Source organism: Triturus cristatus, chromosome 10 (assembly GCF_964204655.1).
Source record: "Triturus cristatus chromosome 10, aTriCri1.1, whole genome shotgun sequence".
NCBI classification, from domain to species: Eukaryota; Metazoa; Chordata; class Amphibia; order Caudata; family Salamandridae; genus Triturus; species Triturus cristatus.
Genome location: NC_140593.1, coordinates 405,564,381 through 405,592,345, shown reverse-complemented (window position 1 = coordinate 405,592,345; position 27,965 = coordinate 405,564,381). Strand labels below are relative to the sequence as shown.

The following is a 27,965-nucleotide window of genomic DNA, read 5'->3' as shown; positions in this document are numbered from 1 at the left end:
CTTTTTAACTGCAAACATCGCGCTTAATTATATCCCGCCCAGGTGGGCCTCTTAATGTGTTGCATCTCGGGAGTTGCAGTTCCAATAATACCCTAGTGGGTTTGAAAAAAATGAACATGCTCAAAATCAAATGACATACTTTAATTTTCACTCCTTCAAGTGCCTTTCACCAGAAATAGTCCCAAATAAAGCATAAACTTGTTGCTCCAAGTGGCTGTCTTTCATCTGAGCGCCACGGGATTTGCTATGAATTTGCAAAGGTGCTTCTCCCCGACCTGGCAGGCCGTATTTATTAAGTCTCACAAGTTGCCTTTGCAGAGAGCACTCCCAACAAGTCAAATTAGCAGCGAACAGCTTCGGTGAAAAGAAATATTAGCATCAGATGAAAGACAGCCACTTGGAGCAACAAGTTATGCTTTATTTGGGACTATTTCTGGTGAAAGGCACTTGAAGGAGTGAAAATTAAAGTATGTCATTTGATTTTGAGCATGTTCATTTTTTTCAAACCCACTAGGGTATTATTGGAACTGCAACTCCCGAGATGCAACACATTAAGAGGCCCACCTGGGCGGGATATAATTAAGCGCGATGTTTGCAGTTAAAAAGATTGTGGAATGAACACTGCTGTTTGCATGCTGCCTTCGAGAAAGGACTGTAAAGTTTGAAACGCGTCAGGCAAGGCATGCTAATATTTCTTTTCACCGAAGCTGTTCGCTGCTAATTTGACTTGTTGGGAGTGCTCTCTGCAAAGGCAACTTGTGAGACTTAATAAATACGGCCTGCCAGGTCGGGGAAAAGCACCTTTGCAAATTCATAGCAAATCCCGTGGCGCTCAGATGAAAGACAGCCACTTGGAGCAACAAGTTATGCTTTATTTGGGACTATTTCTGGTGAAAGGCACTTGAAGGAGTGAAAATTAAAGTATGTCATTTGATTTTGAGCATGTTCATTTTTTTCAAACCCACTAGGGTATTATTGGAACTGCAACTCCCGAGATGCAACACATTAAGAGGCCCACCTGGGCGGGATATAATTAAGCGCGATGTTTGCAGTTAAAAAGATTGTGGAATGAACACTGCTGTTTGCATGCTGCCTTCGAGAAAGGACTGTAAAGTTTGAAACGCGTCAGGCAAGGCATGCTAATATTTCTTTTCACCGAAGCTGTTCGCTGCTAATTTGACTTGTTGGGAGTGCTCTCTGCAAAGGCAACTTGTGAGACTTTATATATATATATATATATATATATATATATATATCTATATGCTTGTTTAAGCTATTGTCCTTCTCTCCTCAAGATCATTTGGATTAAATGCATTCATCCCTGGTCATCCCCTGATTTTCGCTGTAGACTGTAAACCACCTATGCACCTTTCCTCAAGTTCAATCCCTTATTATCCTTTTGGGGAAGTTTCCTGGAGAACTGGGCATAATCGTACAGACTCGAAGCATGATTAAATGTGAGCTACAACCTCTCTGCCCACCCTTTCTTGCTACAGTCCTGCTTATTTCTCACTTTTTCATGGAATCGGCTACCTACAGTGGTAGATTTATTAAGGGTCGGAGCTAAGACACACAATGCAGCACAAACTCTTGCTAGGGCATTTACTTTCCATGACTTTTCAGGGCAATAATCATTTGGCGCCGGAAGGGTGTCCTTTTATCAAAGCAAACAGTGCTTTGTGCTACTTTGGAGTCATTTTTCATAAAAGTGGCTTAACTAGGGTGATTCTTGGGAGTTACAGTGCAAGCACCCACAGTTTTTGTCCTAAAGCCCAATGCACTAAAATAGTCGGACCAATCTTTGTGTAATAAAAAAACAACAAAACACCTCCTTGAAGCAGGTGCTATCTTGAGAATTGTTTTTATTTCTTCAAACATTCTGCACATTACATGTGTGCAGCACTGTACAGCACTCATCCATAGCGTGGATTGTTTTACCATTTGTCCAGGCATTGGATGTATACTGGAAGGGTAGGCATCCTGTACAAAACCTTGCTTGGCATTGTGTACACAGCTCTTCACCAAGGTGCAAAGGTTGTGCAAGGCCGGAGGCAGACTGCCCCAGGGTGCCATTTTTAGTAAATTTGACACCGCTCTCTCTACAAGCGCATTTTGTAGCTCACATTGGGGTGTGGTACTGGATTATCATTGTTGTAACATAGTCTGACATAAATACTGTGTCCTAAATATCCCTTACAAAAAAGTCAAAACATTTGAGTTAATAATAAAAATTCTACAGCCAATGGGACAATTATTTGGAAAACAATATTTAATATGTGTGCCACAGAACATTTCTTTATACAATACTCTGCAATACAACCCTTTTCTGGCCTTAGTTTAATCTGATTACTAGGAGTTGGTGGCCTTCAACCTTCCATGAGCCAGGTCAATGGTTGATTGTTGTGAACATTAAGTTGAGAATTGCTCTGGCTTTGAATCCAAGAGGCCAGAGGCTTGTAGACTGCCGATGAGACGACCGGGGACCAGGTGATTAGGACACAACAGCTCGGCTCATCAACATTAAGGTAAGTGGCTGGGATTTCCTAGAGCAATTTTCTACCTGCCACTAAAGATACAATTGGATCCCTAGAGACCTCTGTATTGCTACTGATTTTAGTAATAAAACAGCTTAGGATAAACTGTATTTCAAGAGATAACATGACTTGTCAGTGTTTGGAAAATATGGGTGTATGTGGTTGGGGTGGAAGACAACAGAGGTGGGGGCTGATATAGGAGGAACGAACCCTCTCTACCAATATCCACACTAAGGGCCCATTGGGTCAAAATCTGAATTTGGTCCCACATTTTTTTGTTTGTTTCCTGAATCATTTATGAGGTTTGCTCTTTTTAAAAAAATGCATGCTGCTTAAATTCAGTTGAAATTCCTAGACACCTTCTGTCGATCAAACAAATAGTTCATGTGTCCTGTTAAAAGTAGACACAAACCAACCATATTTGCATCCGTGCATACTTACCAAAGACTTCTAATTTTTCCACAGATTCAGTTTTTGGCGACTGGGGTGGCATTTCCAGATTAGGTATGGACTTCATGATGTTCGCCTGTGCCTCTTCCAGTAGTTTTTCGAATTCCTTTCCATTGTAGTGATCAAGATTTTGCCGTTTTTCTTCCCACTTCTTCTCCGCTTCCTGCAAAACATGGTCATTCATTTAGAATATTGCCTGTAGTCCTGAACTGCATTTTTAAAAGGTAATATTCAAATACTGTGCATCATGCTGCCTGGCCATATCTTCAGTGAATGAAAAAATCAGACACCCACAAAACTGAAGGCATATTTACAATGAAATGGCACAACAGGGCGCCGTAAGCTATTTTGCTGCACCAAGCTGCGTCATTTAAAAAATGCATGGAGGTGCTGTATTTACAGCAATACGGCACACCCCTGTGGTCTCCCCTGTGCTAAGAAAGCAGCCGTGCGCCAACACAAAAAAATCATTAATGGTGCTTTTCTCGTTCTATGTGTGCTGCAGGACACCATTTTAACGCATCCGCATTAAAGGCATTCGTTTTTGGCGCTGCCTCAGATTTACCAACCCTTGTAAATCTGGGGGAGTGTTAAAAAGCCATGGGTGTTGTGGGAATACCCACAGCAACACCATGACACACCCCTTTAACACAGAGTACTGTGTGAAAGAGGGTCATATTTACAAGGCTGTGTAAAGCTACACAAAGTGGAACTGTGTGGCCTTGCAAATATGGGCCAGCACACTGCGCCACCGGAGTGTCAAAGAAAGTGACACTCTGGTGGAGCTAAGGTCTTGTAAAAATGCCCCTGAGTTTCTTACTTTCTAGAGCCCAACAAAAATGGCAATCAGTGGTTAATTTGTAAAAAAACAAAGAACCGGGGATCTAGTCAGGAGGCAGCTTCACAAAGCCCATTTCTCCTGTTAAACAGAAGCCATGAAACCCTACAAGTGGAGAGAGGATGTGGTGTAGTGGCCAGAGCTACCGACTCTTGTGAGTCTCGGCAATTCACTTAATATCACCGTGCCTGCCAAAAATGAATGTGTCCTTAACTGCTGCTCAAGCGCCAGGGTTGATGATTAAGTGTTGGTGCTGAGCACTTGAAACCACCGGCTCAAATTAAGCACTGATGGCAATCAAGTTAATTAGTGTGAAAAAGTAGATTTCCATGTTAGAGAGACTTTTTCCAGTCCCGACTTACTAGTTTCCAATTCAGAGACCAGTGGCCAACTTCATATGCCTGAGGTGCCTTACCTCGTGCAAGTGGTGTGGTTGTTTGGAATGTTGTTTTCCTGTCGCCATGAGAATGCTATCCTTCGAACCCACCTTTGTCTTCAGAGTGTAGAGCATACCCAGGAGATTTACCGCACCACAGAAGAAAATCATGTATGCACCTAAAACAAAAATGTGTTCTCTCTCTTTGCTGCTTTCAGCAAAGAGAGAGAACACATTTTTGTTTTAGGTGCATACATGATTTTCTTCTGTGGTGCGGTAAATCTCCTGGGTATGCTCTACACTCTGAAGACAAGGATGAAGTGGTACAAAAGGGGGTGGTGATGGACGGAGCATCAGAACCAACCAATCAAACACACCCAGTCAACAGATCCGGGTTTGATCCGTCACCGTTCTTTAGCCCACTCTGCCACCCCAGTTCAGACATGGCCATATGCAAATCAGTCTGACCCTGTGCCTCATGGGAACAGTCCAGCCCGAACTGCCAAGCCATGCCTTCCCTGGTCCGGAAACAAGCTTCCTAGGACTGGTTTCTGGCATTTCAGCCGTCTTCAGCCAGGATTGCTTGAATCCAGTGGCAAAAAGTAGAGATTTGCAACGTTTGGCCTTAAGATATTGCTTGGGCATGTGTGACTTTAATTCTGATTGCTCATGTGACCGTGTTCTTTAATAGTACATTTGGTAGTAATGAGGCTGGACGTGCTTTGTAGGCGTACAGAGCCAATGCCGTGCTAAATAGGAGGGTGTGATGTGGGACCTCGGCAACATATTCTTAATTCAAAGGGTACAAAATGCATTTCTAGTATTGTTTGCTTGGTGTTCCCCAGTCCACTATTTGCTTTGCAGCCTCCATTGAATTATGCCGTAATCCCAACAAGTGGCGAGTATAAGTGGCTTCTCTGGTCAATAGGGTAAGCTGTGGCGGCTATCACTGAAATGCTCCACACTAACCTAAAAATGGAGAGAAACCAAGATCCTCTTGTTTAACTGTGTTAAGAATGGCCTTGAGGTTCACATTTTGACTAGTTGAATACGTGTCTGCAAATGTACTGGTTGGAAAATGCATGAAGAACTCCAGTAGTCTCTATAAAAAGGTTCGGAATAGTTGAATGCAAAATAACACCTTCAAGGTATGAATGTAACTTTCAACAACCCCAAATGTAGATAAAAAGAATTGGAGGCCTAGCACATATTGGCAAGTAGCCTAACATTGATGTATGTGAATTAATGATAAAACGAAAACTGAGAAACCATATTGGAGGAAACCTGTCAGGGAGTCCCTGCCTGCCACGAACCGAGTGACTTTAATCCCTATTCCTTTCCGCCCCGTATACAGGACGGACACGACCCCTTTAAGCTGGAACAGGATTTCCCGGAGGAGGTGTCCCCGCCTCTGACGTCACTACTCGTCAGCCAATCGGATGTCTTGGGGGAGTTCTTAGAGCGCCGTTCGGAGGATCTCAGCGCGACGCCGGAAGGAGAGAAGAAACCGCCCCGAAGGAATACCGAAGACTTCACTGACCAGCCGGAGGAAGCAAAGGTGGACGTATCGCCGACGAAGGACCCGGGAGGAAGCCCCGCTGTCAAGCCGCTCCAGAACGAGGGGAAGCCTGGAGGCCCACGGGATCGCTCTCCGCCCCGCCACACTTCAGGAGAAGTGTGGCACCACAAGGTACGGGCCAAGTTAGGAGGGCTCCTCTTCTCACGGGGAGGGACCCGATAGGGGTGGGTGACGGGAGGGATCACAACCCACGTGACTGACCGCCTCTCACAATCAGCACAACCCCCTACACGAGCGTGTTATACCGGTGAAGGTCCCTGGTGTTCCCGTCACTTCCCCTCCTCCTCCTTGTACCTTAGTAGTCCCGGTTTGGGACTAACCCCAGTTCTCTTATTTCTTTTTCTTTGAGAGTCGTCGCTGAAACCCAGCCCCGTTACGTCTGGAACCTCCCTGATGACAAGGCGAGCACCGGACCAGAATCCTACGAGACCCCAGAAGTGGAGACAGTCTATTATTTCATCTATTCTTCGTTTTCTGAACTGGACCTTGATTAATAAACACCTCTGCCTCCTTTTGACTATTGACTCGGGGTCCTTCTCTTAGATAGTCTGAATTCTATCTTCCCCCCTGTTGTGCTTCTCACAAAACCAAATCACGGAAAAACAATTTTAAGGAAAGACAATTTTAAGGAAATACAAACAAATCGAAAAATAAACGAAACATTTTAAAGGAAAGATCATTTTTGGGAAAAAGCCAAAATAACATTAAACTTGGGTGGAGTTTAGGATTAGTGAGGGGTTTTTGGGTTCAGGTATAGCTAATATTTGGGAGTGGCCAGGGTGTTTTGGTGTCAAGAATGGGTGGAGTTCAGGCACAAACAGGGGTTTTTAAGGGTTCAGTAAAGGGTGGAGTTTAGGGGTGGTGAGGGGTGTTTAGGGTTCACGGATGAGTGGAGTTTAGGGGTGTGCAGTGTCTTTAGGGCTCAGGAATGGGTGTAGTTTAGCGGTGTTGAGAGTTTTTAAGGTTCATGGATCTGTGGAGTTTAGGGACTGTAGGGGTTTTAGGGCTCAGTAATGGTTAGGGGTGGTAAAGAGTTTTTAGGGTAGGATTAAGTGGAGTTTAGAGTGGCGAAGGGTTTTAAGGATTCAGGGATGGATGGAGTTCAGATGTAGAAGGGGTTTTTATGGTTCAGGGATGGGTAGAGTTTAGGGGTGGTGAGGGTGTTTGGAGTCATGGATGGTCAGTGTTTAAGGGAAGTGAGGGTCTTTTTAGGGTTCAGGGATGAGTGTTGCTTGGATGTGGTAAGATGTTTTAAGCAGTCAGATATTGTTGGGGATTAGTTGTAAAAAACAGGTTTTAAGGTTCAGGAAGTCGTGGAGTTTAGAGATAGAAAGGGTTTTATGGTTCAGGGATGAGTGTAACCATCCATTGTATTTACACCTTAAGAAAAAGTATGCAAAAGCCAATTTCGAAAAAAAAGACATTCTATAAATTGGTTTCGGTGAAATGCTGAATGCCATCCATTCTGAAAATTTACTTTAAATAGTTTAGGTTAACTGGTTTCTCAGTAATTGTATTCCATAAAATAGTTTTTCTATGAAATCGCATACAACCACCTAACAGTCACACAATATCACCATAGTTACTTCTATTAACTACTGTAAACTGGAAGATCAAGGGTGTGATACAATGACCCTCTTTTCAAACACTTTCATCTTGTGTAATGGGCGTTCCCAAAAGGAATTTCAGATCACCAACTGTGAACAGTGTCTGCTGGATCCAATTGAAGGATACATGGTTATGGACAAGGGATTGATTATATGTGTTCAGAAGAAACAACAAGGAGAGTCTCACTGCTTACCAATACAATCCGACATTTACTGACAGTAGACTTTACCATTACGCAACTGTGAAATTACAGGTGCAGGGACACTAGAAGCTTCATTCAATAGCTGCATTTCTTGAACACTTCTTTCTCCCAGTCCTTTTATTATTTCATGTCCAAAAGCCCCTGTACCATCAACTGTGACCAATTTTAACTGGTTATATTAAATGTCCACCAATGGGGGGTTCGACCTGTCTCTAGTGTTTATTTCGTTCGTACGTTTTGGTTTCTCGGCTGTTTCTATTGTTTTTTGTTTTGTTTTTAGAGTTTTATATAGTGCAAACTAGACCCGAGAAATCAGGTATTGGAGCGCTTTACATGAGCACCAGTTTCTTTACAGAAAGACACATTCATCACGGGGAGATTAAGTGATTTGCCCAGAATCACAGGATGTTTTACCGTCATTGCCAAGACTCGAACCCGGTTTCCCAGCTTCGGGGTCACCCGTTCTAGCCGTAAGGCTACATCCTCCCCCCATAAGCTTACTTAAATCAAAGCCTAAAAAAGGAGGCTAGATTTGCTGACTTTACCTTGTGACTGGCGAATCGCAGACTGCAACAGACTGGAAGATACAGAAGCACCTACTCTACTAAACTGGAGTGGTGATGTGAAGAGCTGAGATGTGACAAATATCCCCACTAATTGTACGCTGGGATAACAGGCTTGATGTAAATATTTTTGGGTATTATCATTTAAGCCTACATCCCGGCCCTCTGAACAATTAAAATATTCAATATTATTACATAATGAAATCTGGAGTCCTAAATACAGAGTAAAGAGTTGGGCGCAGTCTACAAGTGAACCATGAGTGTGGGTGAGTACCTAAACTGAGACAGCTTGTGAAGACACTGAGCTGAGTCTTTTTAATAGGGGGACCATTGTTTATATTTTATTTCTAACATGAGGTGTTGCTATTTATATAGAATTAGCTTGTATTGGGTTTTTTGTTTGAAAATAACATTTGTAAAAAAATTGGTGTTAAAAGCTAGTTGTCAGTGGAAGAGTCTACTACAATACGTCTGCTTATTTCATCAATGCCCTTAATGGATGGTGTCTACAATTGCCCAATTTTCTTCTGAAGGGAGGGATCATATCTAGCACCAAGACCAACAAAGTTGTAGGCAAACGCCATTTTTCCTTGGCTGCAAAACTCACCACTAATAGTCTACGATATATTCAGAATTTAAATACTATATCCATCTGGGATGGGAGAAAGTAACTTTGAAATTCATTACACTTTGTGCCATAACAGATGTACTCTGTGGTTTCTTTTCCACGGTTCACATCATAAACAGGGTAGGTAGAAAGCAAATTCAGCATCATTCGGCTTGCCAGAACAGTTTTTTGGAGGTCTTATTTTACAATAGTTCTGTACATACCTACAGGTCAATCCACACAAAATGAGTCACGTTCGACAGACGTAGGTTTCCTACATATATCCCCGGACCCTAAATCACAAGTCCCCAAGTTGTAGTCGAATGAAAAATAATTCTCTTGCATACATTTGTGAAGACCAACCTCACATTTTCGGATTGCCTGCAAAGCTGGCAACCTCTGGCGTACGATAAGACGGAATGTGCACTTGCTAATTTTTCCTTGTTGACAGAATCCCTTGCCCTACAATCCTTAGGTTGGAAATGTTTTTACAATGAACAAACATTTACAGTAGATCTCTTTCAGAATTATTTTCTAGTGACAGATTAAGGACACTCTAACCACAACTGTGTTGATAAAAACAATATTTGCAATATAAATTGAGAAAACTAGCACTGAGACAAACATGACTGGCAGGAATGGGGGTAGTGTGGATACTTCCTGTTTACCTCAATAGAAACTGCTCGGTTCCTGAAACTTGCATGGTGGGCTTCATTGATGAAAAAGCCGTGCACTGAAGATCCATTGAGGGATCCCACTGGAGGTGACTGTGCGGTCTGTGTTTGTTGAATAACCACAGTTGACTCCTGCGTGGTTAGTGGAATGCTGGGTAGTTGATCTCCCGATGCAAGCTGGTTCACAGCATTACAGGGTGTGGCAGGTGAACTTTGGACGTGGTTAACCAGTGCAGTAGAGTGCTGTGACTGGTGAAGGACAACAGGGGAACTCTGCACCTGATGAACTGTCACAGTAGGGAAAGACTCCGGTCTCACAGATGGGGTCTTTGACTCTTGTGCGATTCCTGCTGAATTCTGCTGCAAAGTGCTTTGTGTTTGGGCCACTTCATCATGATTGCGTAAAGTCTCTGCTTCTAAAGATTTCTCTTTGATCGTATATTGCACTTTCTGGGATGAATCAGTTCCTTTGACCGCTCCCTCCGTCACATGTCTACAATACAACATACCCAGTAAATACAACACATATAGAAAGCATGAACACAAGAGGGGGAAGTTTAGAACATGCATTTATACATAGCTTGGGGGCTAGCCAAAGTCAAGGCACATTAAATTGCATACAAGTGGCCACAACAAAACTGAAAAACATATACTTAATATTGAAACTTTTTAAAAGACGTTTTTCACAGTATGCTGTAGTTTAGTGAGCAGCAAATTATTTGGGAGCCTCAGAGAGTGTGTTCCCCTAACTAGGGCAAACAACGGATGACGGGGGTTCAACTTTTGCTAGTGGGGTACATCTCGCTTGCAGATTAGCTACTGCTTCAAATGTAAGCTTAAACTCGGGCATATGTTAAATTCCCTGGAAGGAAAGCACGTGGGCAGCCTTTCTTCTTGTACTAGGCCTACTGAGACAGAGGCACGCTTGCCTGCATCCTCGCATGCATCAACTTCAGACCATAAGGTTCTCAGCTACCCACTCTGCATAGTGGAAAGTGAGCTTGTTTCCCTTCTCTGCCAGTTTAATAAAGCTCGCTCCGGTGCACGGGTATTCTGCTCTCCTGTTCTGAGCTAACGGAAGGCAAAGAAGAGGAGGGAGGGGATTGGTGGAGGACGAATGGGAACTGCATTTTGGGAGTGGAGGGGATCCCACAGAGGAAGGCTGAAGGTTCTGTGAGGCCTAAGCTATGTAGAGCAGTAGTGGCTCCTGGAGGGAGTGCTGCGGGGCGGTGAGGCGGGGGAGGGGCCGGGTGGGGGTAGTAAACTCCGGCATACGCCAGATCGGAGGGAAGTAAATAAATAAAACAAATTACATTGCGCACGCTGCAACGCCAAATGGCGATGCAGCACGCGCAATGTAATTTGTTTTATTTATTTACTTACCTCCGTTCAGCAGTATGCCGGAGTTTACTACCACCCACCCTGCCACTCCCCCGCCCCACCCGCAGCACTCCCTTCAGCAGCCGCTACTGATGTAGAGACATGGGCAAGTTAAAGTACAGCCATACAAGGTGGTATTAGTACACAGAGAAGAGGGCACCTAGGTTGAAAGGGCACTGCTGCAGAAGCAAATAGGTCACAGGGGCTGAAGGGGCACAGAGAAAGTAACTTTAATAAAACCAACATCCAAGTGACACAGGCAGGCAGAAAGACGAAAAAGCAACAGCTCTTCCCACAGAGTGTAACCAAAGTGGTGTGGCGGAAAAGGGAGGTCATGTGCCACAGAGGCAAGAGAAGGGGCAGAGGCACGAAGCGACATAGAGAGGAACACACTGACAGAAAATGGGGCACTGACTCCAAAGGGGTTCCACAGAAGAAGAACTACAGGTAAATACAGGAGCGGAGATGTTGGACCAGAGGACCCATGCAAGAAGGAGAGAAGAGGGCAACGGACGGTAAAGTGAAAGAGGAACTTAAGGGAGGGGAAGATGGTAGAAAGCGAGTGTTCGTGGACAGGCACTAAGTAGTGCAATAACGCTCTCAGGCATAATGGTACAAACTAGAAATTCTAATAAGTTTTATTGAATAAGGTTTCAATCAGCACGGTTTCTTGCCATCGTTCTGAAAATTTCCAACCCACATGACTTTTTCCTCTTTGTCCTCTTTTCTCTTCTTTTAATATTTGGCAGATTTTTATTCAGTTGTTAATTTGTTCAATATACCCTACTTATTTTTAGAGTGTATTATTGCGACTTATTTACTGCTTGCATATTGTATATTTTCTTTCCCCTTCCCTCCCTTTCCCCTCTTCCCCTTTCCTTTATTATCCCTAAAATGTAAACCGCTTTCTGCTATGATTTTCTTGCCGACTCCTATATTGCCTGCGAGTTATCTTCTACATTGTTATACTTTAGGCCTATGTTGTATCGACATTCTGCTTCAATAAAGCTTATTAAACTTAAAGAAATTCTAATAGGTTTTAAACATTGTTGCCCACAAGTGTCTCTGGACGTCCGCCATCCGCAATTACATGAGTAATATATATAAATATATTATTGACATAAGATTTCAATGTGAATATTCTGTGGCACAGGAATTAGCTGTACATTTTCATGGCACATGTATTTTTGTCCATAGATCTATTCCACATGCTGTTTAGGTTTACTTAGGATTAATATTATTTTTTTATTTTTATTTCACCTGTGGTTTAAGTTTTTAAAAGTCATAAGTCCCCCTGTGACACAAACCTAATAATGTGCACTACAAATGAATAACTTGAATTAGGTATCTTTTTGTATACAAAGCAGAGGCTGCTATTGGTGAGCAAAGAAATATTTGGAGGACATAAATAATATTTCGTGTGTACTGCAACCGTTTTTTGTATAATGTGATCCTTTTGCAGCTTCTCCTTTAGTGCTTTGTCTAACCCCCAATTTTTAGCTTTGAAATGCACTCTTTGCAACATTGTTGATGGTGATGGAGAAAAGCACCACATGCAGGTCAAGACCAGCAGCTTCCTCTCTTAGTGGCTCCCCTTGTCACTCAGAAGCTCACACAGCAAAAAAGAAAGAGACAGATTTACTAAGAAGTCACGCAACGCAACAAGACAATTCTCTGCACTGTGTTGCATGGCAGGGAGAGAGCAGAAATGTGCCATATCTACTAAGATACGGTGCATTTCGGTTCTCTACCTACACTGCTGCACTTTGTGCTGCCTAGTGCCAACGCACCAGGGTGCCTGTGTCACATGCAGGATTGTTTCAGAGGTCTTTTACGCTTTCTACGTGTGCTGCTGAATGCAGCACATGTGGAAGAGGGACATAACCAGGAGAAACAACGATCCTTCTCCTCGCTACATCTCACTTGAGAAGGTGTACCATTTTGACTCAATCCCAGGGGTATTCACCTTAGTAAATCTAGGTATGCATCAAAATCCATTAGTTGATGCATGGAAACGCCCATGCTCCATCCATGGAATGACTTCTCTACCCATAGTAACGCAAGGCACTCTGGATTTACTGAACCACGCAGGGCCACCCAGGGCGACTTTGCGTTGCTAAGTAAATTCCACTTAAGGGCCTGAGTCGCATTGTCACCTTACGTGATGTAAGGGCAATGCAAGCCCTTAATAAATCAGCCTCACAGTGTGCACTCAACATTCCATTACCACATGCGTAGGCAAAAGTCTGCAAAGTAATGGCCATAATTACAGGCTATGTCACAGTGTGAGATCATAATCCTATAAATCTAGAAATACTGACGCACAGCAGCATAGTGTACATATGCAGTATCGTAGTGCAGCAAAATGGGTACATGTTCAGTACTCTCCGATTCAGAGGTGGCGATGGTAAAAAACACGCGTATATATTTTCTGGTATAGACCGGTTCACTTATAACCCTGATGACCAGTGTTAGATAAGGTGGCAAAAAAGCATCTGTGCGGACCTTCTTGGAACCCAAGGCAACAATTGTCTCTGGCCCAAAACAAACAGCCACACCCACCCACCATCTATTAACCTGACAACAAGTGCACCCCTGTCCCCGAGAGTCAAGACAAAAGGGTGCGGGCACAGGTTAGGGTGAGGTTTAGTCCTCTTCAGAGTGTCACAAATGTCTTCTTGGTCATCCCTGGTGAGAATCCATGACAATGGGCACTTTCCAGACCAGTTATATTCTAATCCTCTATAACGCACAATGTGGAAAAGTTTAGATTTAGAATTACCATAAACTACTACCTACTCTTTAGCCTAGCTCGCTGCACCTGTAAAAAAACAACTGGAAGAGGAGGTATCTCACAAAATGGCCTATATCTGAAAGTAAGGCATAGTCTCACGTGGGGCTTCTTAGGTCACAAGATCTAGCAGTGGTGAACAAACTAATGAACATGCAGACTTTTCATGCTGACCACCAGTCATGGATGATCAAGACAGTCCGTGTGGGAACTCCCTCTCACTTCTCACGATTACTCACTTTTCTTCCTTCGAATTCCAGACTGATTCCGTAGCGGAACAAAACCAGGAACTTGCTGTACGAGTACACATGAATCTAGCTTAACGTGTTTGTTAAGTGCCCTTCATTTGCTATTCCTCGCGGCTGTATACTTTATTGTAATGCAGCCTGACGACAAACAATGCCTCCATGATGTTTTCCAATATCACATTACCTGTTCATGCTGCTGGACGATCTCCCAGTGCACTGTAGTTTTACAACTGGGTTGTCTTTATGTTTATTACAGGACAGATTATGTTTCTCGGAGTCCAATTAGCATACATTTGCGGGCTATTGGCGAAACACCCCCTTTTTTTTAAACCCAATATGCCATTAGACCATGTTCACCCTATTGGGAATCCGTAAAGTATATGGACATTTCTTATGCGATGTGCCTTTGGCGTCAATGCTGCTAGTGCACACGGTGCAGACTTGTCCTACTTCGGATGCCCGCCCAACTGGTGTGCACTGAGTGGAACTAGGTGGTTAATCCATATCCCTTTGTAACAATATGTCTTCTGAAACATGGTTAAAGGGGGCAGGGAGGAGAAGTAGGGTGGTTCTGCGGGACGTGTCCCCAGACCACTCCACCATTGGGGCATTTTCTATTGCGTGGCTGACTATCCTCTGTGCTTGGCTTCAATGTGGTTGGTGCACTGAGCGCAGACAGGTCTTTCCCTGGGTGATGGTGCACTGCGCATCCAGCCTGAGCCCGACATGTAACCCTTACCCCTCTGTAACAGTACGTCTTTATAAACATGGCGGATGGGGGGGGGGGCGAGTGAGCTGGTCTTCTGGCTGTGCAGTGCACTTCTGCGCCTGCTTCTGCTGTTTTATAGTACTAAAATCTCAGGGTATCCATTCATATGTGACAATTGCGTGTTATTATTCTGGAAGCATTTTGGTGACTTGCACAGTCGCCTTGTACAGCTTTATTATGAGGTAGTATGTTCATTTCTAGCTGTTAGTCACGTTTTCTCTGTTCCCCGTGTGTGCATGTGAATCTGCAAGCTTCTTCAATTCTGTATGTGCTTGTCCCCCTCATTATTACTGATATCCGTTATCTCGCGTCTGTGAGAGACAGAGCGTGTCCTGCTTGCACCTTCATAATAAGAGTCTCTGCCTATCGTGAGCCTGGCAGACGGTTTTTATTCTGTTGCCGGCTTAACCTTTCCCATCAATTTCTGCAAACAATGGAGTAAGCCACAAACTGATACGCGGCCATAAGTTATAGCCATTTAAATCTCTGTTGTTTTTATCAATAACAGACTTCCGGTGTCACACCATAGCAGTCTGCTCTTCTAATCTGGTTGTGACAGAAACACAAGTAACTGCATCAGGAAGTAGGATGCAGACGAGCCTCGGGGAAGGTGTGTTTTTTGTATGAGCATTGTTACTGTAAAGGCTAACAGTATTGTTGGCAGCATATAGCAACTGACTATGGGGGGCTGCACAATACACGCAGAATACCATCGACGGAAGAACGGTTGGGGACAGACCATTTTCTCCCTAAAAAGCTTAGCTAAATTGAAGTGACGGGCACTGCAGGGAAAGACATACAGAAGGGAAGGATTCTGCCTGGACGATTGGCCTAACAATTCATAAATCCATATTCAAAGGAGAGTCTTAGGAGTCAGTGAAACGTCACTTCCGGATGTCATGTTGTGGAATCGGATCCACAGTGTTAAAGGGGGTCCTCCCGCGGGAAACAACCTTTACAACGCAGTCACATTGCACTACCTTTACAACGCAGTCATTACAACGCAACATCCTTTACATCGCATGCCATTACATCATATGTCAGTACGACGCATGTCATTGCAACGCATGTCACTGCAACGCATGCCATTACAACGCAATATAAGGTAAGTAATAGGGAATAGTAATTTTTACCCCTCCCCTATCCAACATTTACCCTACTGTTGCACTCACTGGAGTGGGAATAGTAATTTTTACCCCTCCCCTAACCAACACTTTCCCTACTGTTGCATTCTCTGGAGTGGGAATAGTAATTTTTACCCCTACACTATCCAACACTTACCCTACTGTTGCACTCACTGGAGTGGGAATAGTAATTTTTACCCCTACACTATCCAACTCTTACCCTACTGTTGCCCTAAAAGTAATATGCGTTGTAATGGAATGCCTTGTAAATGTAGTTTCTAAAAATGCGTTGTGATGGCATGCAATGTAAAATCATGCGTTTTATTGGATGTTGCAATGTAAAAACTGCATTGTAAAGGCATGCGTTGTAAATGTTTGCGTTATAATGTTACACAACCTCCACCCACCAACCTGGCAAAACGGCTTCAAGCTTTACACCTGGACCTTTACCTCCTTAAGGCGGTGAGGCTGTCTGTCATGGTGCGGATCCTTTTCAGCAGGCTGTCCAGTTTATGCGGCTCCTCCTTCAAGAACCTCACGGCTTCCACTTCAACCCGCAGCACAGCTCGCATTTTATTTTGTAAGGGAGGAAACGCACCTGACAGCAGAAGGAGACGGACGAGTTAGAGGAGCATAAATTAAACATCCGCTTACTAATGCAAACCAGCTTTATTCACAAAAAGTACCAATCTCTGCTCAAATGCTGCCATCATTAATTATTTGTTGCAAAATCCAGTCATGAAGGTGGAATCATAATGATCTGCTTCACAAGTTGATGTTCCCAATGAGTCTGGAGACGCATTTACTTTTGGAGAGACCACGTAACATTACCAAGAAAGAAGAATTTGTGGATGTAGTGAATGTGTTCATACAAAACGAATGGGTCTCGTCTGCTCACCTAAAGCACTGGCAATGCATGGAAAGACCTATGGGCACGAATCAAAGATTTGTCTTTCAGTGGCAGTGACCTACTCGCAGGTCACGCCTGCATTTTCAGTTCTAAGTCGCATGTGGCCTTGTAAAAGCTTTGAGTTATACAATCGGGAGCAGAAGTAGCAAGGGGCAAGAGACCAAGCAGTTGTAGGCGGACACTCAACTAAGGGGATAAACGACAGTACCAGCAGCAACAATTCTTAGGAGAAGAGTATTACAAGAACTAGGTCATAACATCATACGGGGAGGGGTGTATCATAGGAAATTTTTCTTTATGCAAAGCATATTCAATACATGTGTCAGCCAAATGGCTGAAGTGTTAGTAATAAAACAACGAATAAAGTCAGAGAAGCCTTGATCAGAAGCAGATGACCACTACTGCTATGTTAGTATACCGACAAAGCACAATTCACTACGGCATCAACTAGGACATAAAATGCAAACAAAGGAGCTAATAATGATACCACTGCATGATGGATTTATCTTTGAGCAATTTAAAAAAAATTGGGGGGGGGGGAGCAACTTACATCTTTGATGTGACAATGTGTTCTACAGCACAGTAAAACGTGGAAGTTCAAACAAAAATGGAATGTACATTAAAGAAATGAAAATAACAGACAGCAGGGAATTACCTGTACAGCCAAGACAATGTACGCACTGATAAAACATAGGTGCGAGTGTTAATTAGATGTAGCCACAGGATCCAGAATATCTTGTTATTAAATGTAGTGACAACCAATAGGACCTGACAACTGATAGGACTCAAGAGTCCAATACAGTTCTGGTGCGTACTGCCTCTATCTATCATGGGCAGGATTGTGTTATCCAAGATGGTAGATCAGGAGACGACTGTACCATTTTATAAACCTCCGGAAGTCCTATGCAGGTATGTGTGGGTTTTTTTTTAGAACGCTAAACTCATATCTTTACATATATGGGATATTGTGTAGAGAAGGAAAAGATTCAACTACCTCTGACTAAAGGGGGGTTGGAAGCCCCAGAATTATGAGTTGTACTACGTGTCCACACATGTAAAATAGATGACCACATGGGGCTAACAGGAACACCTGCAAGTGGATGCCTTTTTAGAAAGGGAGGTGGGGCTAGTACTTTTTAGCACTCTACAACCCTTTTAGGTATAAAAAAAATCAAATACAAGTCCACACCCTGGAAATGAACACTGGCCCAATGCTATGGGAACCTTTACAAGAAAAGTACAAGATATATGATATACATCCCAGAATGCGTCAGACCCACCCACGTCTGCACCTACACCAGTCTCCCCAGGATCAGGTAATTTTTTACCACTTTCACGTTTTTCACTTTCTCACTTCATAGTGGTCCTGAAGAAAGCCTTATAATTTTTTAACAAGGCTGAAACATGTTGACTAGCAGGATAATGAAGACCAATTATTAGTCTTCATAGATTATCCGCAGCTCTGTTTTTAATATACCCTGGGCCGCGGGGAATAAATAATAGATCAGTACGACATCCCAGAGGTATTTTTAAATCTCACCACTTCACCACACACACCCAAAAATCCCACTCCACTGTAATCAGGCATCGCAGCACAGCTGGGTAGCATTCGGCTACTCAGCTGGGAACCTGATGATGAAGCATGCCACCAACTGGGTTGGTGGGTGAGGGTTCTTCTGACAAACCCTAGTGGTGCCTGGCACTACAAGCATTACAGCGTCATCTGTGTAGGGTCTGTCGAAGTTGGTTTTGATGAATCATATCTTGCACCAAGACCAACAAAGTTGCATGCAAACGCCATTTTTCGTTGGCTTCAAAATCCACCACTAATAGTCTACGATATATTCATCATTTAAATACTATTTCCATCTTGGATGGGAGAAAGTAACTTTTAAATTCATTAAATTTTGTGCCATAATATATGTACTCTGTGGTTTCTTTCCCCCGGTTCACAACGGAAACAGGGTAGGCAGAAAGCAAATTCAGCATCATTCAGCTGGTCAGAACAGTTTTTTGGAGGTTTTATTTTACAATAGTTCAGTACATACCAAGAGGTCAATCTACACAAAACGCATCATGTTAGACAGACGTAGGTTTCCTACATATATCCCCAGACCCTAAATCACAAATCCCCAAGTTGTAGTTGAACGAAAACTAATTCTCTGCCATACATTTGTGAAGATCAACCTCACATTTGTGGATTGTCTCAAAGCTGTCAACCGCTGGCGTGCGATAAGGCGAAATATGCACCTGCTCATTTTTCCATGTCGACAAAATCCCTTGCCCAACAATCCTTACGTTGGGAATGGTGATGTTTGAGGTATTTTCACACACTCGCATCAATTCTTACACCTAGCTAGTGTAGGTTTAGAAGTGCAGCGAGAGTGGGAAAAGGCACAGACCTCAAAGTCGTGATGTGTGCATGTTCACTGCATTGCCACAGACACCTCCCATGCCGACACTCACTTTCTAGCTACAACCTACACTTACAGTTGAGCAGAATGAAGTACCATCTGCATCTGAGAAAAATCCAGACACTCTTGTCCAGTGAATTATGATCAGGAATTTATTCTGAAATATGCGTTTTCGACCGGCTACGTTTCTTAAGAATTGGACTCTCAGTTCACAATCATTTAATTGTCAACTCCTATTTAACCGCAGTGGCTCCTTCAACTAGGATTCACTATAATTAGGTCTCACCAAAAGACATCTTTAACGGTCTCTCCAGCCTCAAATATTCAAAATGAATTCCTAAATAAAAATAAATAGATACATACATACATACATTTACATTTAGGTAAACTACCTACCCGTCGGTCTGGAAAAAAGCTTGCATCAGACCAATTTTGAAAAAGCCGCCCATAGATCCCATGGAGGTCAAGAATTATCGACCTATTTTGTGTTTGCCAATTGCAGCTAAAATCCTCGAAAGGTTGGTAAACCAGGAGCTAGCGCAATATTTAGACTCCAACAATCTGCTTGACTCATGTCAGCATGGCTTCTCTCTGGTCTCGTACGCGGACGACTCATCTCTGTATCTAAACAGTCTGAGTCCACTGCTGCTAGCTTCCATGCTTGTCTGACTCACATCATGAGCTGGATGAGTCATAATTATCTTCAGATTAAAACCGATAAAACGGAGGTGATGGAGTTTGGCAACGGTCCTTCCCTGTGGAATCAAACCTGGTGGCCAACAGAGGCTGGTGAATGCCCCACTCCATCTGACAAGGCCAAGAATTCACAACACCACTACACCTCTTCCACAGCATAATTAGGAATTATAAAGTTGAATTGATCTGTAAAGATAGCACTTGTGAATGTTGACAAAAGAACAAAGGTCTCTGCTTCCAGGATTTGCAAAGGCTTTGAACAACACTTTTCTCCCAATACTGGCAATAGTAAGTGTGGAAAGGACACATAATGCACAGACTCAATTACTCAAAGAGGAAATAAATTGTAAGTCCATTTAGAGCAGCATTGCACAGATTGACAAAATGAATCCAGAGAATGTAGTAGGAGGAAGGCTAAGGTCATATACATGCAGCTATAAATTCAGCCAACTCATATACACACGTTGTATTAGAGCGGTAAAAATAAATAAAATCTTGAGAATTGCGCAAATAGATAAAAATATATCTTAACTTAATAAAGTTTTGATTGATCGGCTGAAATCGCGTGTGATATCTTTGTCTACATTTGCAATCCCTCACTCTAAGTATGAAAGTTTAGATACGTGAGGCAATTTTGCCAGAAGGAAAAACTGCAAAATAGAGAAACAGACAATTTTTTTCAGACACAAAATCAAGGTACCATAAATGTAGGCCACTCAGAGTGAGGGTGCAATACTTTTAAGTTGAAGATGTTAATCCTTCCATTTATATAACCACAGCCTTCCTCAGCCCAGGACAATCCATAACTGGATTCCTTTAAAGTGGCGTGACTCCGAAGTTTCTGCATGCCTAACTCGCATAGTGCATGGCACCAAAGGAAAGCAGCATTTCAAGGCTGCCGATAACAATGACATCACAGTGCTTACATTACATTTGAAATTAAAGGCAGGAAGAAACGTCTTACTTTGCAAATATGAATTGACATAAAGTGGATGCTAAATGCTCTATAATAATTGAGGCCACAATTTAAATATTGCACTGAATACAGATACTCATAATGTCTTTGCAATTTGGAAAAATGAGCAAACATCTCTAACCATGATCAGAAATTTTTAATGGCATTTACATAATCTTTCTTAAAGTACGCATTATCCTAAACCTCACTGTACATACAAAGTACCATGAAAAAAGAATGGCCAGGAGAGCCCTTTAACAGAAATTTCAGTCCAAAAAAAGCACAGAACCTAAATAATTGCAAAGGAGGACAGTGTTGTGTCAAAATTCTAGCCAAGTTCATAGGGCCATATGATGCTCAAGCTCAATGTGTCATAAAAAGGGGTGTCTGCAAATGGTTTCACACATTCCTGTGCAAACAGCAAACCAAGACTTTCAAAACAACATATGTTGTAAATACGCTCGTGGACAGGTGTTTTTTTTAATGCTGATGGCATTTTTTTTTTACCAGGTAAAATATGTTGCACGTGTTAAATATATATATTTTTTTTTTGCGGGTATCTGGCAGTTTGATTACTTTTTTTTCAAAATATATTTTTCAGGTGTCGATTGAGATAACGCTTTTTCTTTTTTTTTTTTTTATTTCAAATCGTTTTTATTGAAACAAAATAGAAGACAAGACAATACAATAACTCTTCCGTTACAGAAAAGATACGAGTCAGATATTGTCGAACAATTACAGATAACAGAAAAGAATTGACAAATAACAAGTAATATAAAATGAATCAACTCTTGCTTACTTCATCAATACAAAGGTGTATATACAATGCTCAATGTGTGGACGCGGCGCTTGGGGCTCAAACATCATCACCGGCCAATGGGTCCAAACCACAATATAGTACCTTAAGGCGGTTCATAGTGGAAGGAGGAAGCGTCCAATGATGACCAAAGTCTTCTATTTAACGGGCTCCAAGTAGGTGCTTGTAGAGCCGGGTTATTAGCACCCCTCAAAAATGATAACCATTCCTGCCATATTCTGAAGCTTACCGCCCTTGCATTTTTCCAGTTGCATAAAACCACTTTACATGCCAATGTCAGCATCAAGTCCAGAAGCTGACGATCAAGAACGTTTGGTAGTAGTGGGTCTAGCGCCCCCAAAATTACATATACAAAGTCCCGTACAGGCCTTATCTTAAAAACGTGGTAAATGCAGTCAAATATTTTCCCCCAGTAATCTCCCAGAGAAGGACAGTAAAATAGCATGTGTGCAAGATCCCCAGAACCTGTCTTGCAATTCCAACAATTAGGAGAGTCCCTTAATTTGCATTTGAAGAGCTTGTCCGGTGTCCAGAATACTCTGTTGATTAGCATGAACTTTGTTTGGAATAGAATGGGTGAGACTTTATGTGTAAGGGCCATCTTATGGATCACCTCCCAGTCGAAAATTATACCTGTCAAATTCGGTTCACCTTCCCATTTCAATTCCATCCTTTTATGTTTGGACTTGGGCAGGGGCAGTAATAGTTTGTACACCCGTGACACGAAGTGGCCCGTGTACAGAAGGCGTGGCAGATGAGTCATTAACCATGGTGTATATGGAGAGAAATTACGTGCAGTTAGTGCCGCTTTGATTTTCAAGAATTCATAAAAATCCATCGGGGCAAGATCAAACCTTTGTTGTAAAATCGAGAACGGAATCGGATCCTTACCATTGTACAGATCCCCCACCAAGTTAATGCCCTTCTTGGACCATGATTCCCAGAATGTATCACCGCCCTTATATTTGAGATGGGAATTCCTCCACAGGGACATATACGACGACTTGGGAAATGTAAATTTTGTATTATGGGATTGGTCGAGTCTGAGCAAAGCCCGTCTAGTATTTAACATGATGTATTTGGAGTGTGGTAAGTGCGATAGATCCATAGTGAGGAGGGCCTCCAAAGGCGCATGATCCACTAGTGACTCCTCAATATTAACCCAGATTGGTTTATAATCAGGGGATTTTATCAACCACAAGCTCCCTGTTTGCAAAGAAACGCTGTTTGATAGTTCCTGAACGATGGGAGACCCAGCCCTCCTTTATCCTTTGCCAATTGCAGCTTTTTCAGTGAGATTCTGGCTTTCTTGCCCCGCCACAGGAAGTTACCAAACAGTTGATCTACCTTAGTAATAAAATTGTTTGAAAACGTCATAGGGAGCATGCTGGCCAAATAGTTAACCAACGGGGCTGACATCATTTTGAGCGTCTCCGCTCTGCCCCACCAAGAGAGGAATTTTGGAGACCACCCTTCCAGAAGTGTGGATATCTTTTTAAGGGTCAATTCTTCATTCACTCTCAGTGTAGAGATCAGATCTTTGTCAAAGTCTAACCCCAGATATTTAAAACACCTAGATTGCCAAGTGAGACCTGAATCCCCAATTATTCCTTTATCCCCAACATTGTTCAGGAGTTTGACCTCCGTTTTGTCTTTATTTAGTTTATACCCCGAAACTCTTGAGAATTTCTCAATATCAGCCATGAGTGCGGGAATGGCTTCACCCGCTTTCTCAGACAGAACGAGTACATCATCCGCATATGCCGTTAATTTGACAGTGCAGTCCCCAAACGGAACACCCGCTATGTTAGGGTCATTCCTTATATGATATAAGAACGGTTCAATTGCCAACAAGAACAATGAAGGGGACAGGGGGCATCCCTGTCTCGTGCCTTGCTTTAAACAGAAGGAGGAGGAGAAAGATCCACCCGCCCTAACTCTTGCTGAAGGGCAACAATATAGGGACATAACCAGTCTTGTGAATGATTCCCCTAAGTTGAATTTACCTAGGACTGCTTCAAGGAAGGACCAGTCAACCTTATAGAAGGCTTTTTCAGCATCTAGTGTTATGGCTGCCGTAGGTGTACGTATGAGTTTCGCTTTTTCTAGAACATGTGCCAGAATCCTTGTATTGTCACTGGACAACCTGTTTTTAAGGAAGCCCGCTTGGGATGGGTGGATTAACTGGGGAAGGACCTTCTGGAGGCGAGCGGAAAGTATCATAGCTAATAGCTTACAGTCTATATTAATCAGAGAAATAGGCCTATAATTTTTCGGCAATGATGGGTCTTTCCCATCTTTGGGGAGAACTGCGATTATTCCTTCAGCTAGCGTACCTCGTACCTCACCAGATTTATTTATGCCTTGAAATAGATGTAGGAGGGGTTCAACTAAGAGGGAGGGGAAGGTTTTGTAAAATTTAGCCGTAAAGCCATCAGGCCCTGGCGCTTTCCCTGTTTTCAGATTCTTAATTGCAGTCTCTATCTCTAGTGTACTAATCGGGGCATTGAGGCTGACCTGGTCCTCAGCAGAGAGCTGTGGGAGATCGCACTCGTCTAAGTACTGCATAATCCTGGTTTCCTCTACCGCCTTATTCTTCGCATAAAGATCTTCGTAGAACACTCTGAACACCTCTGCTATTTTGTCTGGATCCGAATGCGAAGATCCTGATGCATCTTTAATGACACTGATAGTGTTTTTCTGGACTTTAAACTTCAAGTACGAGGCTAGGCTCTTGCCAGCCTTGTTGGATTCACAGAGCTTAAATCTCCGTCTGTTATCTAACCATACACCCGCTCTCTCGCGAACTATTTTATTATATTCATATTTTTTATTCGCCAAAGCATAAAGAGACACATCATCCCTATTCTTCAAGTGTGCATTCTCTAGGTTCGCTATTTCGGTCTCCAAGGACTCCAACTGCGCATTATAATTCCTATTCATTGCTGATCTGATTTTGATACACACTCCCCTTATGGTACTTTTCAAGGCATCCCACCTAATTAGATCAGATGTGTCCCCTTCCTTGTTAATCTGTAGGTAAGAAGATATCGCATCTTGTATTGTGGACCGGTGCTCATCACTGTTCAAGATTTCGTCATTCAGACACCAAGACGTCTGACGAGAGGAGGGTTTGACGTTAGCAATGGACAAGGAGATGCAGGAATGATCAGACATTACCCTGGGTTCTATGGTGGTAGACTCTATTCTAAGGACCCCATTCCTTGTTATAAGGATGTAGTCAATTCGGGAATACGAGTCATGTGGTGAGGAATAAAAAGTATAGTCCCTTTCAGTGGGATTTTGGAGCCTCCATGTGTCTACCAAGTGGAATCGTTGACACAGTTCCAGAAAAGCTTTATGTGATTTATTTGTTTTGAAGGGACAATGTGAGTCTCTGTCTAAAGTTGCATCCATTGGAAGATTGAAGTCCCCAGCTAAAATGTGTACCGCATTATCTGGGATAGTTGCCATGTGCTTATTCAAATCCTCCCAAAACTTCATATCACTAGTGTTGGGCATATATGTTTGTAACATAGAACTCAGTGTTATCCCGTTACCAACCTTCCATCAGCACTAGCCTCGGAGGACAGAATCTCCACCTTAGATTTCCTTGCAACCAGTATCAGAACACCATTCTTTTTGCTCACAGCCTCTGCACCCACAACCTCACTATAAAACTTGTTCCTCATATGGTAAAACTGCTTAGCCTCAAGCTTCGTCTCCTGAAGCAAAACAAGGTCACCTCTCATTCTCTTCGCATAATCTAAAATCTTTTGTCTCTTGACCGGTTGGTTCAGGCCTTTAACATTAAGAGATATTATCTTCAATTTGTCCACATTGCACACTCCCAATGGAGAACTAATTAAGTTATGTGACATCAGTAAGTTGCGTTTTCATTACGGTAAGTATATATTTCACATGGTAGACGCAATTATTGCGATAATAGAGCCCCACACCACCCCCACCCCCAAGCATTGAGACAATGATGACTGTGTAAGCAAGAGGAAACAAAAGTAATAAACATAGAACACAGATCCCACCCCAATAAACCCTCAACCCCCCACCCTTCCCACCCCAACTGTACGTAGTAGGCATGGTGACTGAAAAGAGATTGCGCTGCATCCTCCCCGTGCTTAACCATCCCAGATAAAACTTAGAACAGAGGCACTAACTTATCTAAACTGAGGACCGCTGTTAGCCAACGTACTCCGAACCATCCTACCTCAGGCGAACAGCCTACAAAGACCTCTTCTGCCAAACCGAGGTGAGTAACGAACTCTCCCTAAGTCATCAACACGCTCACCTTAACCCACATATGAAGCATGCCCAGTATTAATCAGTATTAACCAGTATTAATCAGGACCCAAGCAACTGACGTTCAGCATCTGAAGGTGATCATTAGAGGCATACTACATACTAAAAGGATCAGTAACAACCGCAATCACTCAACCAGTCTCTCCAACGTGAGCACCCTCAGCCAGAGAGTCTCATCACAACAACTTTCTACAGAGAGAAAATGAATCACAAATGATAATTGAATGGAGTGCGTATGCAGGGATCGATTACTTGTAACCTGAGGCCGAGGCCTGGTCTGCTGCGGCATTACTTATGTCCATGTCCAAGTCCTCCGGACCATCAAGCATCCGCTTCAATTTCGTAGGGTCTGAAAAAAGGTGCGGAGAGCCTTGGATCATCACACGATACTTTGCTGGGCCCACGAACCCATATTGAAAGCCCCTTTTCTTTAGCAGCGGTCGTAGTGCCAGGAACGCCTTCCTGACTTCCACCGTCTCTTTACTGTAATCCTGTGAGATGTAGATTTTGGTAGATTTCCACAGAATATGGTTGTTTTTCCGCATAAAGCCAAGAATTTGCTCTACATGCTGGTAGCGTAGCGGCTTGCACACAATGGCTCTAGGACCTTTTTGATTCTTACTTATCTTGCCCGGCACTCTATGGGCCCTATCGAATTCCAGAGGGTGATGGAAGGTCATGTTAGTAGCCTGGGTGAACCAAGATTCCAAAAAGGTCCCACAGCTCCCATGTTGATCCTCTGAACCTTCTGGAAGACCAAAAATACGTAGGTTCCCTCGTCTATTTCTATCCTCCAACTCAGCGAGTTTCCGCGTTGTTTGGTCCGTGGCTATGCATAGGCGCTTAATGGCAGTACATGATTTGGCTTCCATGTCTTCCAGTCTACTAATCCTTGATTCTGCTTCTATCAGCTTTGCGTTGGTATCACGAATATCTTGTCTAATCGCCGCCACTTCTTCTTTGGTCGCTTTTGCCAGGTCTCTCACTTCATCTAGTCTGTTAAGTATCATGTCCATCGGGTCGGTGTTGCTTTTCCCCCCCTTACTGGGAGAATTCGGGTTCGACTGGTCAGATTTGAGCCTCTTCATGCTTTTCGCTGCCTCTTTATTATCTGCCATGGTTGTTAGTCGCTAGGCACGCGGATACCGTGGTCGTTGTCGACGGCCTCGTCGAGTTACCACCCGGCCTTATGGAGGACCCACGTACACCGGTCTCGTCGCTTCCTTCCTTCCTCTTCTGTTAACCAAAGTACTCAATTGGACAATTATCAAGCTGTTCCCCACACTTACGCACGGACACCACGCTTGTTGAGAGTATCGCAGAACCTGGTCGCTTCCTTGATCGCTTCCTGTATGGTTGCCAGCCAGCCAGGTGGTAGCGCACACCCCAACCGAGGTCAGAGTCGCGTGTTGTGCGTCGCCATTTTGTCAGACAACACTTGTGCGTAAGGCTGGACTACACAGTCACTGGATACAACCGTGTATAGCGAGGAGTGTAAGCACACAGGACCAAAGTAATATATCCCAGCACGGCAGATTAGCAAATCCAAGACCTCAAAGTGTAGCGCAGGTGACCATCCCGAGCTCACAAGCCCTCCGACCAAGACTCCATAACCCTCAGTCCATGAGGGCATAACCTGCTACATGCGCCGTAACAGACCCAGCCGAGTCTATCACTTGTTACTGGGCAAACTTCTTCACATTCACGCCTTCGCGCCTTCGTTCCGATATTGCCACCATTCTGAGGAGTGCGTAAGCGCCAGCCGTTCCTATCAAATCAGGCTAGAACGCTACTTCATCTCTGTTGCGCATAACTTCATATCTCCAGAGCGCCCCCCGGGTAACAGCAACAGCGAACATCAAATAAGGTCCTCAGCAAGCGTAGATCGTTCTACAGGCGCCGCTTCACCACCGTGGACTCCCCGGTTAGGGAGCATATGCCGCCATTTTGTATTCGCGAGAGGCGCTGATGTTCCACTCAGGGTCCGGAATTGTCTAAACACTCCTGCTTACTTTCGATCCTTCCGGAGCACTTTCTCTCTGCCCCAGCTCCCAGCAGACATTGTCGATTCCATCGGGTAGCCTTACACCCGTCCGCCGATACTCAGAGCAAT

The 27,965-nt window shown here is 43.4% G+C and overlaps 1 protein-coding gene across 15 annotated transcripts in view; it reads right to left on the bottom strand.

Annotated features, from left to right (window-relative positions):
* The window catches only part of KIAA1217 (KIAA1217 ortholog), a 1,240,780-nt gene that overhangs the window by 43,623 nt on the left and 1,169,192 nt on the right, over nt 1-27,965 (bottom strand). For all 15 annotated transcript variants that reach the window (XM_085631670.1, XM_085631677.1, XM_085631672.1 and 12 more), the window contains 3 exons: nt 16,194-16,341; nt 9,426-9,924; nt 2,976-3,147 (listed from right to left, as the gene is read on the bottom strand). In XM_085631670.1, coding sequence (XP_085487796.1) covers nt 2,976-3,147; nt 9,426-9,924; nt 16,194-16,341 — 819 coding nt within the window. The remainder of the gene's footprint in view (nt 1-2,975; nt 3,148-9,425; nt 9,925-16,193; nt 16,342-27,965) is intronic.